The sequence below is a fragment of the Moschus berezovskii genome, chromosome 6 (assembly GCF_049115385.1).
Source record: "Moschus berezovskii isolate FMDL1 chromosome 6, NW_MosBer_1.0, whole genome shotgun sequence".
Taxonomy (NCBI): Eukaryota; Metazoa; Chordata; class Mammalia; order Artiodactyla; family Moschidae; genus Moschus; species Moschus berezovskii.
Genome location: NC_142465.1, coordinates 4,896,949 through 4,911,425, shown reverse-complemented (window position 1 = coordinate 4,911,425; position 14,477 = coordinate 4,896,949). Strand labels below are relative to the sequence as shown.

Below are 14,477 nucleotides of genomic sequence, written 5' to 3'. Positions count from 1 at the left end.
AATCCATTTTTGAAAGTTTAATTATAATGCAATTAACCTCAAAGATTTCATTAAAAGTCCTAATTTATTTGGTAAGCACAGATTAAGGAGCTATTACAATTATTGAAAACTTTTAAAAAGAAGCTGAGATACTAATTTAATGAAATTGATAAACTTTAAAGTACGATTCTAGGTCAAGAACTTGTAAGTTTTCCTTCTAATTTCAAACAAAAAAGTGCTCCTCCACAAAGCAGGGATCCTTCAGTTAGTGCATCACCTTCTCTGATGGGAGCACAGCCTCCAAAAGTATAGGAATCAACCTCCAGGTGTAAAAGCCTCAGGATACTCACTGTATATTAAGTTTACTTATTATTCAAACAGAGTATTTCCCCCATTCTTTCCTTGGGAAAGTTTCTGTTACCTTTACTCTTACAAAGATAAGGTAGGGGACGGTCATTATACCAATAGTCTATTTTGAAAGCACTACTATCTGTTAACAATTAACAGATATATGAGAAGAAAATAATACTTTTCTGTTTTTCATCAAGGGTTGCCCTGGGTGTAAGATGGAATAAAAAGATATAAACCAAAAACATGATCATGAATACTCTCCAGAGTGAGGAAAAGGGTAATGGGGCTTGGGGTGGTGATTAAAGATCTAAGCTATATCTTTCAATATTTTTTGCCTTGGAAAGAAAGAGAAAAAACTATTGGATTGGCCAAAAAGTTCGTTTGAACAAACTTTTTGGCCAACTCCATAGAAGTAAATAAGGCAAAATTATTACATATATTGACTGCAGATAGTAGCATATTTGTTACATTATTCTTAGTATTTTGGTCTAACTTAAATTTCTTTAAAAAAAGCAAAACAGTGCTCGCTTCGGCAACACATATACTAAAAAAAAAGCAAAACAAAAGTCAGTTCCCTCCCAATACTCCAGACTACAAACAAAGTACCATCTCAACTGACTGGCCTGCCAAAACTCCCTTGCTGCTGCTGCTAAGTTGCTTCAGTCATGTCCGACTCTGTGCAACCCACAGACGGGAGCCCACCAGGCTCCCCCGTCCCTGGGATTCTCCAGGCAAGAACAGTGGAGTGGGTTGCCATTTCCTTCTCCAATGCATGAAAGTGAAAAGGGAAAGTGAAGTCACTCAGTCGTGTCCAACTCTTAACAACCCCATGGACTGTAGCCTACCAGGCTCCTCCCATGGGATTCCCCAGGCAAGAGTACTGGAGTGGGGTGCCATTGCCTTCTCCAGTCAAAACTTCCTTAACTATATTTAAATCTACACCCAAATTCAGCAGTCTCACATAAAGTATCCCAAGGTCAAATGGTCTACAGAACTGGTTCTGGGAAACCTCCTGGCCCCCAGTCTCACAAGGATGTGATCTACAGAAAAAAGTTCCCAAGACCACACATTCAGTTCAACATAGTTTTTAAGGAAATATCAAAAACATCAGAATTTCAGAACTGCTTTAGAAATTTCAGTCAGGATATTATAATCCATTTATACTCTATAGAAACAAAATGGTTATTTCCATAAAAAGTGTTACATTTTTACAATAATTAAAGAACTTACCTCCCATAATCGAAGAATATCTAGAAAACTAAATTCCCTTTTAAATCTGATTAAAAGCCACCTGAAGCAAAAATAAAGGTATCCAGAGTCCTGGGATTCTACAAAAAAAAAACAAAAACCTTACTTCCTCTTACACTATCTCAGAATAGGGTATCTATTTCAAACTCGAATTTTTCTGTTCATCTTAGGCTATTAAAAGTCCTATAAATTTAATTGTCTTCTACTAATTCAAGGAAATGATTCAGAATTGCAGGCTAACAACCACCAAATAACAGCTGACTTTCCATATCTCTTCAGGTCTGTGTCTGTGGATTCAATCAATCGTGAATGGAAAATATTTGGGGGAAAAAAAAATTCCAGGAAGTTCCAAAAAGCAAAACTTGAATTTGCTGCACCTGGCCAACTATTTAAAAAGGATTTACATTATATTTACAACTATTTACACAGCAATTATGTTGTGTGAGGTTTAATAAATAATCTAGAGATGATCTAAAGTATACAGGAGGATGTGCATAGGCTATATGCAAATACTATGCCATTTTATGTAAGGGACTTGAGTCTCCTCAGATTTTTATATGGGTGTGAGAGTGTATGTGTGTTCAGTCACTTAGTCATGTCCACCTCTTTTCAACTCTGGACCGTAGCCCATCAGGCTCCTGTCTATGGAATTTTTCAGGTAAGAATACTGTAGTGGGTTGCCATTTCTTCCTCAAAAAGATCTTCCCAACCCAGGGGCAGTCCTCACAAATGAGAGATGACTCGTATTTCATAGTATAAATAAACTGTTTTAAGGCCAAATTGTACAAGGGGGACAGTTTGGTCCCACAGTTTTATTCCTCAGAGGAACCCAGGCAACACTGGTGGATTATACAATTTTTAAACATTTTTTTCTCTCTGCGTATTACCCTACAATTTGCTGAGTATAGCTTTGTTTCACTCAACTTACCTAAGTAACTGCAAAATCCACTGTCCAACAACCGAAGTAAGGTACTGAGCTGAATAAGCTGGGTCTTCATGCCTTGCATCTGCTCTTCGAAATTTTGATGCTTTAAAAAAAAATTAAGTAATATTCAATAAATATTTTACAGTACATAACCACTGATAACTGTGCCATTAAAATAAGGACAAATGTTGGACTTACACCATACTGCTTGTATTTTAAAATCACAACTAAAATGCTTAAAGATTATTTTTTCCCACTATTCAATTTTTTAGGATAAAGAATAATGCAGAAAACAGCAGCTGTAGACTGACTACTATTCTTAAATAAGAAACCTGGTGAAAGGAACACACATTTGGGATACAGACTTTCCTCAAATCACTTTACTGCTAAATATTTCTTCAAATTAACATAGGAAATAAAATTAATTTTAGCTTTAATATGTGTCCAGTGTTAAAGAATTAGCTAATTATTTCTTATGATTTGATGACATTAAGGAATCTATGAAGTCAAAACCATTTTCATGACAACAGCAATACTAAAACAATCTATGTATTTTGCACTTTAAATTCTCCCATAATTGTAAAGGCTATAAGAAGGCTATATACTGCAATAGACTGCATACAGGAGCAGATGTGAAAGTCAGCTGTCTCCTATTAAACTAAATACTAAACATTAAAAGAAAATGAAAACTGGAAGATAATCCCTCTTTTCAGTAAATTCTGTTTTGGAAAGTTATTTTTTACTTTTAAAAAATGTATGTAAAATTTCAGAAGGTTTACTGTTATCTTTAAATGAATAAATAAATAAATATCTGTGCTTCCCAGGTAAAGTGGTAAAGAATCCCAGTGGTAAAGAATCCACCTGCCAATGTAGAGAGATACAGGTTCCATCCCTGGGTTGGAAAGATCTTCTGGTGAAGGAAATGGCAACCCACTCCAGTATTCTTGCCTGGGAAATCCCACGGACAGATGAGCCTGGTGGGCTATAGTCCACAGGGTTGCAAGAGTTGGATACAACTTAGCAACTAAACAACAAGATATTTATAAATTTCCTAGAACTTTTCATGACAAACATCAACAGATATAACCCACATAAACAAAAGCTCTTAGAATCTGCAATAATATTTAAGAGTGTGAAGAGATCCTGAGATCATAAAGTTTAAGAACTACTGTGGTTTAAATGTTTTAATCTCTGAAACTGAGTACATTCGCTACCAAAATTTCAGTCAAGGTTTTCGGATGGGGAGGGCACCAAAATAAATGAAAGGTTTCTTATGATTATGATCCCTTTAACCTCATGTTCTAACCCCTTTATGGTGAAATAATGCCCTAATCTTTGTGAAAAGCCTAAGAATAACACCCCTTTCCCCTCACATTTCTCTTTTAGTTTTTGAGACAATAATAGTGCTTTATTAGAAGTATCTATCAGATTAGTTGGTTAAAAAAAAATTAAGGCTACTGATTCTCAATAAACTGGTTTCTCTTTAGTGATCTGAATAGTTTAATTAGTGAATGAAATGCTTTAATAGATGAACACAAGTTTTTGGGATACAGTTTCTTCACGTTTCCCACAGGAAAATAAAAGGGAAAGGCAAGACTAACTCTTTGATTAACAGTATCATTTTCGCTGTGACATGGCCAAAAGCTTCCATTGTTTTGGAAGTACCAACATGGCACGGCCACTACTACCCACTCTGCTATAAAAAGTAGCACTCCCAAAATGACAGAAGCTAACCGCAGAGAAGCAGCTACTCCCGCAAAAAGGAAAAGGAGTTGACAATGGACACACAAAGGGCTTCAAGTCTAACTATAAATAAATGTGTATATTCATCACATATGTATGTACATGTGTGCATAATACATATATGTATATGTACATATATACAGGCATGTGCATGTGTATACACACATATGTATATGGAGGGGGTAAGAAGGAAAGGCAGCTAAAACTATACGGCAAAATGAATGCTGGCTATAAGGAAGTTTATTAGATCATTTTGCAGTTGTTTCTATAATACGGTGATAACAGAAGTCTATGCCTAGACCAACACTAGATGTGAGTAAATATCAACAAAAGTGAATCTACAGACAATGGATTCAGCCTCCATAAAGTAGTAAAAACTTACATGAAATAAAGCTGTAAAACAAAAAGACGGAATCAAACAGCAGAACAGATTCAAGGACACGAAAACAATAACAATGCAGTGGAAATAATTGTGCAGACTATTCTGATTGTAACTTACTGCCCTTTTATATTATGAAATGTTTCATGTTATGTTTCATATTATGAAGCAAAAGATGTTAGTAGACATTAAGAAATCCTTTTAGAATAGACTAGAAATATCCCAGACCATTGTTAATGGAAAAGGAAAACAGAGAACATATACTGTGAAAAAGACAGAACAAAGAACTTGAACCTCCATACACAAAAATGACAAATAGACTGTGAAATGCGTATTAAAGATGTTCAGAAAGTGGTCTTTACATCTGAGGCCTGAATACATGCACACACATGCATGTACATACATATCTGGCGCACAGGATAATATACTTGAACGTGCCAGTATTAGCGCTCATGGAAACTACTACTGTAAAGAGATGGTCAGAGAGCGTCACTGGCTCAATGGACGTGCATCTGAGCAAACGCCAGGAGCCGAAGGAATCAAGTGCTACAGTCCATCGGGTCACAGAGTCAGACACGACTGAGCGGCTGAACAACAGAAAAAGCAAATGCCATACGTTTGTCGGAGAAGGCAATGGCAAGCCACTCCAGTACTATTGCCTAGAAAATCCCACGGACGGAGGAGCCTGGTAGGCTGTAGTCCATGGGGTCGCTAAGGGTTGGACACCACTGAGTGACTTCACTTTCAATTTTCACTTTCACACATTGGAGAAGGAAATGGCAACCCACTCCAGTGTTCTTGCCTGGAGAATCCCAGGGACGGGGGAGCCTGGTGGGCTTCCGTCTATGGGGTCACACAGAGTCGGACACGACTGAAGTGACTTAGCAGCAGCAGCAGCAAACTAAGCACTGGGGAAATACTCATGTATTTATTTTACAAAAATCTGTTGAACAAACACCTCATGTCAAGCATCAGGAAAATTCTGGAAGCATATCACAGAATGAGTTAAACAGAGACATGGCCTCTTTATCACACTAGCCCTAGGGAAAAGAGGATAAACAACAAAAACACAAGGAAAACAAACAACAGTTTTTATGCAATTATTACCAGTTGTACAGACCTTTATAACAAATGCCTCAGGTTTCTAGAGCGCTTATGGAACTAAGTATATGGAACTAAGAAGGCAGGTAAAAATCAACCAATCAAAAAGGTAAGGAAGACAAACTATGATATTAATCTAAATAATACAAAAACATTAATTCATGGTAAAGGACTATATAATTTGAATATTTATTACTTTAATAGTAAAAAAATATTTTAAAACATCAAATCTTATTAAGTATGGAAAAGAACTAGGCGAAGTGACGATGAGTTGGAACCATGGAGAAGAGACTTGAGAAAACAGATAAAACTAAGACAAATTAGAAGGGGAAATAAAAATAAGCAAGCAAGCGGGGAAGAACAGAAGTCATCAAAAAACAGAAGCAATCAAAAACTTTCACATCTGTATCCCAGACTCTATATTACAAGGAATCATCTCATATGATTACATATTTGAAATCTTTATCCCCTTACAAGCAAGCCATTTCAGTATCCAACAATCAAGGGCCAGCATCAAGTATATTAATTTTATTTTGAAACAAGTACAGAGACCTATGTAGTCAGGTCTTTGGATTTCATATGCTTTTATCTGCTCTTAGCCCCTTTTTTTTCCCCTTACACTTTCTAAAGATTACTTGAGAAGACCGTTCTATTTTATTTTCCTGTTAATACTCTCTCTGTACTATTGTCCTAGAACTTTGTCTCTAAGAAATATCAGTGATAATAGATAAAATGTTCTTTGTAATAATATGTATATAGACAGTTCAACTCTAATAATCTCATGTTTATGAAAAAACTAAGAAAGTGTCAATGTTACAAACAGTTCAAAAACATCTGGAGAAAAATCAGTCACTATAATGATAAAATCTAAAATGTTCACAAAAGGTAAGGATATTACTTGGCATGACTAAGCTTTATCTCTGAAACAGATGAAATGAAACTACCTCACAAGAACTGAATCACCTACTTCATCAATGGTCTATGACTCATTACCGTTCTGCAAATCATAAGCATTTACCAATATTAAATCCTGATTATTCCTATTCTATAGGCACTTACCATCTACTTTTTATATTAAAAATAGTACCAGCATTCCAAGCCTCTTGAAAAGAAACAAACAACAGGGCAATTTTTTTAAAGTTCTAACATGACTGGCTAAATATAAATATCCTTCTTATATAATAAGATTATTATATAACTAAAACATTCAAAATTAGTTTCATTAAAAGAAGGAATCTCTGTTCTTACCATTTGGTCCATGTAGGAGGCAAAGCACCAAAAGGCATCCACTTCATTTTCCATCACATATAAAAGAGGTGAAAGTAAGTCACTCATTCCTTGCACATAGCCTTAAAAAAACAAGAAAAACTAATCATACCTCTAAAAACCTAAACTTTCTGTATCCATCTATGCATATCACCACCAACTCACTTAAAATTACATCTCTCTCAGATTTCACCAGCTCGTGTACGCTGATGTTCTTAGACAGTGAGGAGGAGACCTAGCAACCAGGCAAGGAATGGGGGGCGCGTGAGAGGCCAAGCGGATATGCAGTGCTGTGTCTCGGTGTAGGTGTCACCATCAGGGGAGGAAATGCGAAACAACTATGTGCAGAAGCACTGTGATAAAGAGGGGTGACGGGAAACCCAGAGGAACATCAAACTGAAAAGAGCACAGCCAGAGACGGCTTGTGAAAGGACCGTCGGAGGAAAGGTGCAGGAAGCAAGGGAGGAGAGTGCTGGAACAGCCAGGGGAAGGAAGTTGCAGGGTCACCAAACTGCCATGAATAAGCCAAGTGGAGTAAGAACAAGGGTCCAACTGACGTAGCGACCAGACACTGGTAATCCACACAAAAGTGACCACAGCAAAATCACCTCTCTTAATTCCTCTCTTTTTTCCTTTTGCTGTCACTCTAAGCCAACCAATGCTAGCAAATGGACTTAATCCAATCAATATTTTGTATCTAAAAGTACCATTTCAACCATCTTCCTCTTGATGCTCTTACAATTTCTCAATCATGACACTAATTTAAAGCCCTTGATTAAAAGAAAAATTAGAAAGTTAAAGAAATCAGGTCTCTCCATTAAAAAATCAGAAAGTTTTAGTTTTGCTTTTCACCAGACCACGTCAAAAGTCTTAAAAATCCTCAATTTTCTTAACTATTTTACAATTAGATTTCAAATTTAAAATACAGAGACCTGAATGAACCAAGGGACAAGAGCTCTTACAAAGCCTTTTCACATACATATTATCATTCAACTTCGGTAACTTGTGTATTTGTTAAAGTTACACAGAGAAGTTTTTCCCCCAATGATAGTCTAAGGAAAATAGGCTTTCATTTGCAGAACCAAAACTTACATTCTTATCATTCACCAAAATCTATGTGCACTTAAGTCATTTAAAACAGTATGCATATTTTCTGAACAAATTATACATAATTTTACATCATTCTTCCTATTTTGGAAGAAAGCTTTAAAAAATGACCCCAGGAAGCAGGAGAGCCAAAGTCTCTTAAGAAAATTTGGGATAAAAGTGTAATCAAGACACCCGGTTCACTTCAGGATCTCCTTACAAACACAAGTCTAGTTCTATCTGCTGTCAGCCTCTACCCTGTCAGCTACTGCTGTGCCTGATCCCGATCAACCTCACTGTGTCTACACTACACCCCGTGGGAAAGTATGGCTCCACGCACATTAGTGCACACGCACGCACACACACACAGACTTGGGATCCCCTATTACAGTGCCAAACAATGGAGCTACCAAGACATTTAGAGAAAAGAGCTAGAAAAAACGGCATATGACATGATACCTAAATGTAAGCATTTAAACAAATTTACTGCAGATGCTTTTTTAAAAAATAATACACACTTGTGATGGTGAATCTTGCCTGTCAACTTGAGTGGTTGCCCAGATATCTGGTTAAACATTATTTCTGGGAGTATCTGCAAAGGTTTTTCTAGAATAGATTAGCACTTGAATTGGTGAACTGATTAAAGCAGATGGCTTTCAGAAATGCGAGTGGGCATCATCCAATTCACTGAGGGCCTGAATAGAACCAAAAATGGAGGAAGACTGAATTTGCTCTCTGCCTGGTTGCCTGACCTGAGACATCTATCTGCCTTCCGTGCTCCTGGTTCTCATACCTTCAGACTTAGCAATGAGACCTATATCAAGGCTCTCCTGCTCTCAGAAGGCATTAAACTACACCACTAGCTTTCCTGGGTCTCCACCTTATAGATGGCAGACTGTCGACCTTTTAGTCTCCATAATTACATAAGCCAATATCTTATAAGCAGTCCTTTTTTCTTTCTTTCTCTCCCTGGCTAATAAGAAAAGAAGCAGGTCAGAAGGAAGACTAGACTGTTGTCATCAAAGCTCTCCTACATGGCATCGACACAGAGAAAGCAATGACAAGCATAAAGGCTAAACCAATCAAAGCATGAAGGGGGTTTATCTGAGTTCAACAGAGTGCAAAAGGGTACCACTTTACTGGGTCTGATGACCTACAGTCTACAATAGAACTATTTCAAAGTGTGCCAGTCAAAGATTTATAAAGCACCTTTCTTTTGGAAGAAAATGAGTTTTATTATAAAGTTATAATGAATAAAAATTTCTAAGAAACTAATTTAATCCTTTAAGTCTTCAGCTTTCATACCAGATCAGTACTGTATTTCTTCTGTACGTTTTAGTTAAATCGATTAGTCAAATTATTCTTCATACTCTTGTTGCTTTTAATCTATTTTGTTGTATACATGATGTTCTTTGGGGTATGTCATGAGTTATGGGGGTGGAATTAATGTACAAATTCCTTTTAATTAAAGAAAGATTAAAGCTGTTTAAATTAGCATTCAGTGATGTTCAGATTCTACATTAGTGCTGACTGATGTACATCTTAATGTCTGAAGAAGTTCCCCTAAATTATTTTCATAACAAAGTTGTTTCAGTTGGGAGGTGTTAGAAATGAACTCATCATCCTAATGTACACATTCTTAAAGAGAAAAGAAAGATTTCATCTTTACATAGGTCAATTTTCCAGGTTAAATGAAGCTTACTCAGTAGAGAATAAAATTTTTAAAAAATCTTAAGCGTTGGAAATCTTTTTTTTTTTTTTTACTAGACACACTCCTGCCTTCTTACATACAGTATTCTGAGTATAATTTAACCTTCTGCAAGGTGTACCGTCTGCACTAAGTAAGTTACTCTTTCTTGAGTTCTTCTATCTGCTTTTGGTAATGTTTGTTTTCTCTCTGCTTTTGATGGTTTTTGCCTTTCTCCTCACTACTAATGAGACTGTATTAAATGCAAACACACTGATACCTCATCTGTGGGCTAAGAAGCCAAACAACTCAATAGGACAAAATCAACTACAAGAGTAAATTTACAGCCCAGGTTACTTTACTTTGAGTAAACAGGACAAGAAGGTGGGGGAACTGGTAAAGAATCCACCTGCTCAATGCATGAGAGGCAAGAGATGCAGGTTAAATCCCTGGGTCAGGAAGACCCCTTGATGAGGAAATGGCAACCTTCTCCATTATTCCTGCCTAAAAAATCCCATGGACAGAGCAATCTGGCAGGCTACAATCCATGGAGTTGCAAAGAGTCAGACGTCACTGTCTGCTACTTCAAATCCATGTCAAACAGCAAGCAATTTGGTCCAGGGCTTTACAAAAACTACCCTGGTTTCTTTCAATGCCAGAATTCTTAATAAAATCCCTGGGTATGTTTCAGATAACTTAAGTATCTGACCAGAAAGAATGTGGGGTTAATATAGACAAATGGAAACAGCAATTTATCCAAATAGCTCGTCTGGGACTCAATGCCTGGAAAAACTGAGCATTCAGGAATGACTTCTGAGAATATACATTAATTCCTACCTCACAATTACCTTTGGAGAGGATGCCTTTTATTCTCCACGATAAAAGCCCTATTTCCAACAGTGGTTAACAGAAACGGAGATGGCAATGGGTCAGGGTGCCAAACGTGTAGAGGTAAGAATGCCAGCCTGGAAAATGCCCTGGTGGTCCAGGGGCTAAGACTCTGTGCTCCCAAAGCAGGGTTCAATCCATGGTCAGCTAACTAGATCCCATATGCCACAACAGCCAAATAAGTAAATAAAAATATTTTTTAAAATGCCAGCCTGAAATAAAGAGCTGGGCCTCTACCCCCAGTCCAGTATTTACTACTTATGCGGCACTGAGTCATTCTCTAAATCAATATAACTTTATTCAGACAATTGGGATTATTAATCCACTTCTTAAAAGAGGCTGCTAATACAATCAAAACTGAGCAGGACAACACTCGGTAACCTGAGAAGCACTCCAGTCCCTAGTATTTTCAGTGATCCAATTTGAGGTTCATTATAGATGTGACCCAACAGGACTAGGCACATTTCACATTTTAAAGAGAAATCTATGATATTCACTTACTGTCATAAGAGGCTGATGCTGCAAGATCCTCAAGAGTTTACATCTTTCCCTAACCCACATATAAGAAGCCAAGAATTCTTGTTTCATAGATACAAACAGTGAAGAAAATATACTCGCAGTTCAAGGTTCATTTGGGTTTAATACGACAAATACCCAATTGCCTTCTCCAAAAGAAAGTTTTAAGTTCTATTAAGGTAATCTGGAAATATCTACCCTCACTATCCTCTACTTGGGAGTCACTAACATCAGCAGGTAACTCAGAAACTTGTCCACTCTTTATACTCACTTAAAGGTGGATGCTTAGGGAGTTTGTCGGTCCCTTAAAGAAACAGCTCAAGTCCTCTTCTCCCTTAAAATACTGTTTCCTCAGGTCTTCTAGCCCTTAGCATCACTTTCCCATGCAACCCCCCAATCCAACCTCCAGCCCCAGTCTTTCCAACCCATTCCTGGTAGAAAGCAGACTAACCAAGAAAAAAGAGTAAAGTGTCACAAGCCCTAGATAATTATCTGCACCTCTTATCTATGATATCAAATCAGCATTTTTCTTCACAAGGGAGAAAGCCTATCAAAAAAAGGTTTCCAAACTTTCTCAGGTCACAGTTCAACTCAGGAATTTTTTTCCAAGGCATTCCAGGTTCAAAAATATTAATAACATTTCCATTTATTAAACATATCCAAACAACTTAATAAATATTTATATCCTATGAACTTTAGGACCTGCTGGGCACCACCCTACTTCTCAAACTTTGGAATCCAATTGAATACCACCATCCTCATCTATTTTCTCACAGTGCGTGCTTATCACAGCAAAGTAAAAAACTCTGGCTTGTAAACGTAACTTCATCAGGAGGAAGGAATGTGGTGACCTAACGCTGAAACCCTGAATGCCTCCAGCTAGTAGTAAGGGCAGTGTCCTACAGATGTCCCTCTGCTTCCCTTAAATACTTAAACTATTCGATGCTGGGCCCATCAGCTTGCTGCAGCGACCCAGTGCTCTCTGGAGCACGATCTGGGAACCACAGCCTTCTAAATTTCCAGTCCCCAGTAGAGCAATCCCTATAAAAACTAGGTCACAGAGCTGTTTATATACATCTAGCAGCTTAAGAAATCTAAATTCTAAATTAAACATACATCTTTAAATGAGGGTATTAGAGGAGAACTTACCTAAATCAAAATCATACATACAATAGGTCATCAAAATGTCATGAAGCAAAATCAACCCTGGATTATCTTGGCCTTCATAAAACTTGTTTGTTCGATCTGTTCTGTTAACATCTTTTTCTGAGAAAGAAAATCACATATTTGAAAACTTTTAGAATGATAGATTTTTATAAAGCTCGTATCTTACAAGTATAGTTATTTTTCTTGTTATTAATTTTACTCTCTTACTAAGGTTTTACTTAATGAAAAAGTTCATCAAATTCCATTTTAGATAGGTAATAAAGCTAACATTTTGAAATTTTTTCCAAAGTCAGTCCACCTCCTCTTGGGTATATTTTAAAATATTTTTCAATTTTTATCTAAACAGAAACTTTCAATTGAATAGTAGGAAATATCTTTAATTAATTAAAACCAACACCAAGTAATAATACTTCACATTAGTTAGCAATAAAAATGCCAATCATGAATACATGTGATAGGCAGTAGTATGTGAAAACAGTAATGAAAAAAGTTAATCTTCAGTCAAGTATAATCAAAGAGATTTGTTTTTGTAATTGCTTCATTCATTATAAGAAGTATTATCAATTTGTCATGTTCCGTAATCATCTTCAGGACAAATTACTTCCGTATTCTCATATATACATTATTCAGTTTATATAAGCAATCTACTTAATTCTGAAAAAATGAAAATCCACATTTTTCTGGAAATGATTTTAAGACACTAAAAAAAAATCTGGAAACATCACCAGGAGTGTATCTCAACTGGTACCTACTAGATGCATATTGCTGTGAAAGACCTTACCATTAAAAAGGCATTCCTCAAACTTGAATCCCTCAATAAATTAAGAAAAAATAACGTAAAGAAATTTAAAGTGATTAACCTACTCTATAGTCAGTTTTGTTTAAAAGTTATAACTGTTCTCTTCCCCATCCCTGCCCTAGTAAACAGAATAATCTGAAAACATTCTCAATTAACTGCTGTGAAAAGATGAGGAGGTATTTTAAAGCAAAGCAGAATCTAACATAGCATGAATTTAGATTCTGTAAGAGTGTTTAAAAAATCATAAGGACAATAGTCTAGCTTTCTGCTAAAAGATACTATACTTGATTCAATAAATGTAAGCACCTATCTACAGAACACTGAATACATTTTCAAACAAGGAAAAGCAACACCAAACAAATCATGCTATAAATGTCAAATTTCATTTAAAAACATCTTTCATTCTCATATCATGGTTGATAAAGAGGTACATGGTAAGTTATTTTTATTAACTCAAGTTCAATTTACATAGTCATAATACCAACATAGAATTTCTTCCCTTACAGGTTTTTAAACACAGTAAAAAATTATTTGTGCCCTCAAGAACTATCTGTATTTCTTTCCTCTTGTGTATTCAGTAGACATGCCAGGCAGAAAACAAAAAGGTATCAAAAATGATACAAGGGAAGTGTTTCCAGAAAGAAAACGAGCACTAAATTTTTTTTAGTTCAGTTCAGTCGCTCAGTCGTGTCCGACTCTCCGCGACCCCATGAATCACAGCACGCCAGGCCTCCCTGTCCATCACCAACTCCCGGAGTACACTCAAACTCATGTCCACAGAGTCGGTGATGCCATCCAGCCATCTCATTCTCGGTCGTCCCCTTCTCCTCCCGCCCCCAACCTTTCCCAGCATCAGAGTCTTTTCCAGTGAGTCAACTCGTCGCATGAGGTGGCCAAAGTATTGCAGCTTCAGCTTTAGCATCAGTCCCTCCAATGAACATCCAGGATTGATCTCCTCTAGAATGGACTGGTTGGATCTCCTTGCAGTATAAGGGACTCTCAAGAGTCTTCTCCAGCACCACAGTTCAAAAGCATCGATCCTTCGGCGATCAGCTTTCTTCACAGTCCAACTCTCACATCCATACGTGACCACGGGAAAAACTATTGCCTTGACTAGACGGACCTTGGTTGGCAAAGTAATGTCTCTGCTTTTTAATATACTATCAAGGTTGGTCATAACTTTCCTTCCAAGGAGCAAGCGTCTTTTAATTTCATGGCTGCAATCAGCATCTGCAGTGATTTTGGAGCCCAAAAAAATAAAGTCTGACACTGTTTCCACTGTTTTTCCATCTATTTCCCATGAAGTGATGGGACCAGATGCCATGATCTTTGTTTTCTGAAT

General features: G+C 36.8%; 1 protein-coding gene across 3 annotated transcripts in view; it reads right to left on the bottom strand.

Annotated features, from left to right (window-relative positions):
• The window catches only part of TBC1D15 (TBC1 domain family member 15), an 84,731-nt gene that overhangs the window by 5,050 nt on the left and 65,204 nt on the right, over positions 1-14,477 (bottom strand). For all 3 annotated transcript variants that reach the window (XM_055394113.2, XM_088836802.1, XM_055394114.2), the window contains 4 exons: positions 12,319-12,435; positions 6,975-7,075; positions 2,507-2,606; positions 1,561-1,658 (listed from right to left, as the gene is read on the bottom strand). In XM_055394113.2, coding sequence (XP_055250088.2) covers positions 1,561-1,658; positions 2,507-2,606; positions 6,975-7,075; positions 12,319-12,435 — 416 coding nt within the window. The remainder of the gene's footprint in view (positions 1-1,560; positions 1,659-2,506; positions 2,607-6,974; positions 7,076-12,318; positions 12,436-14,477) is intronic.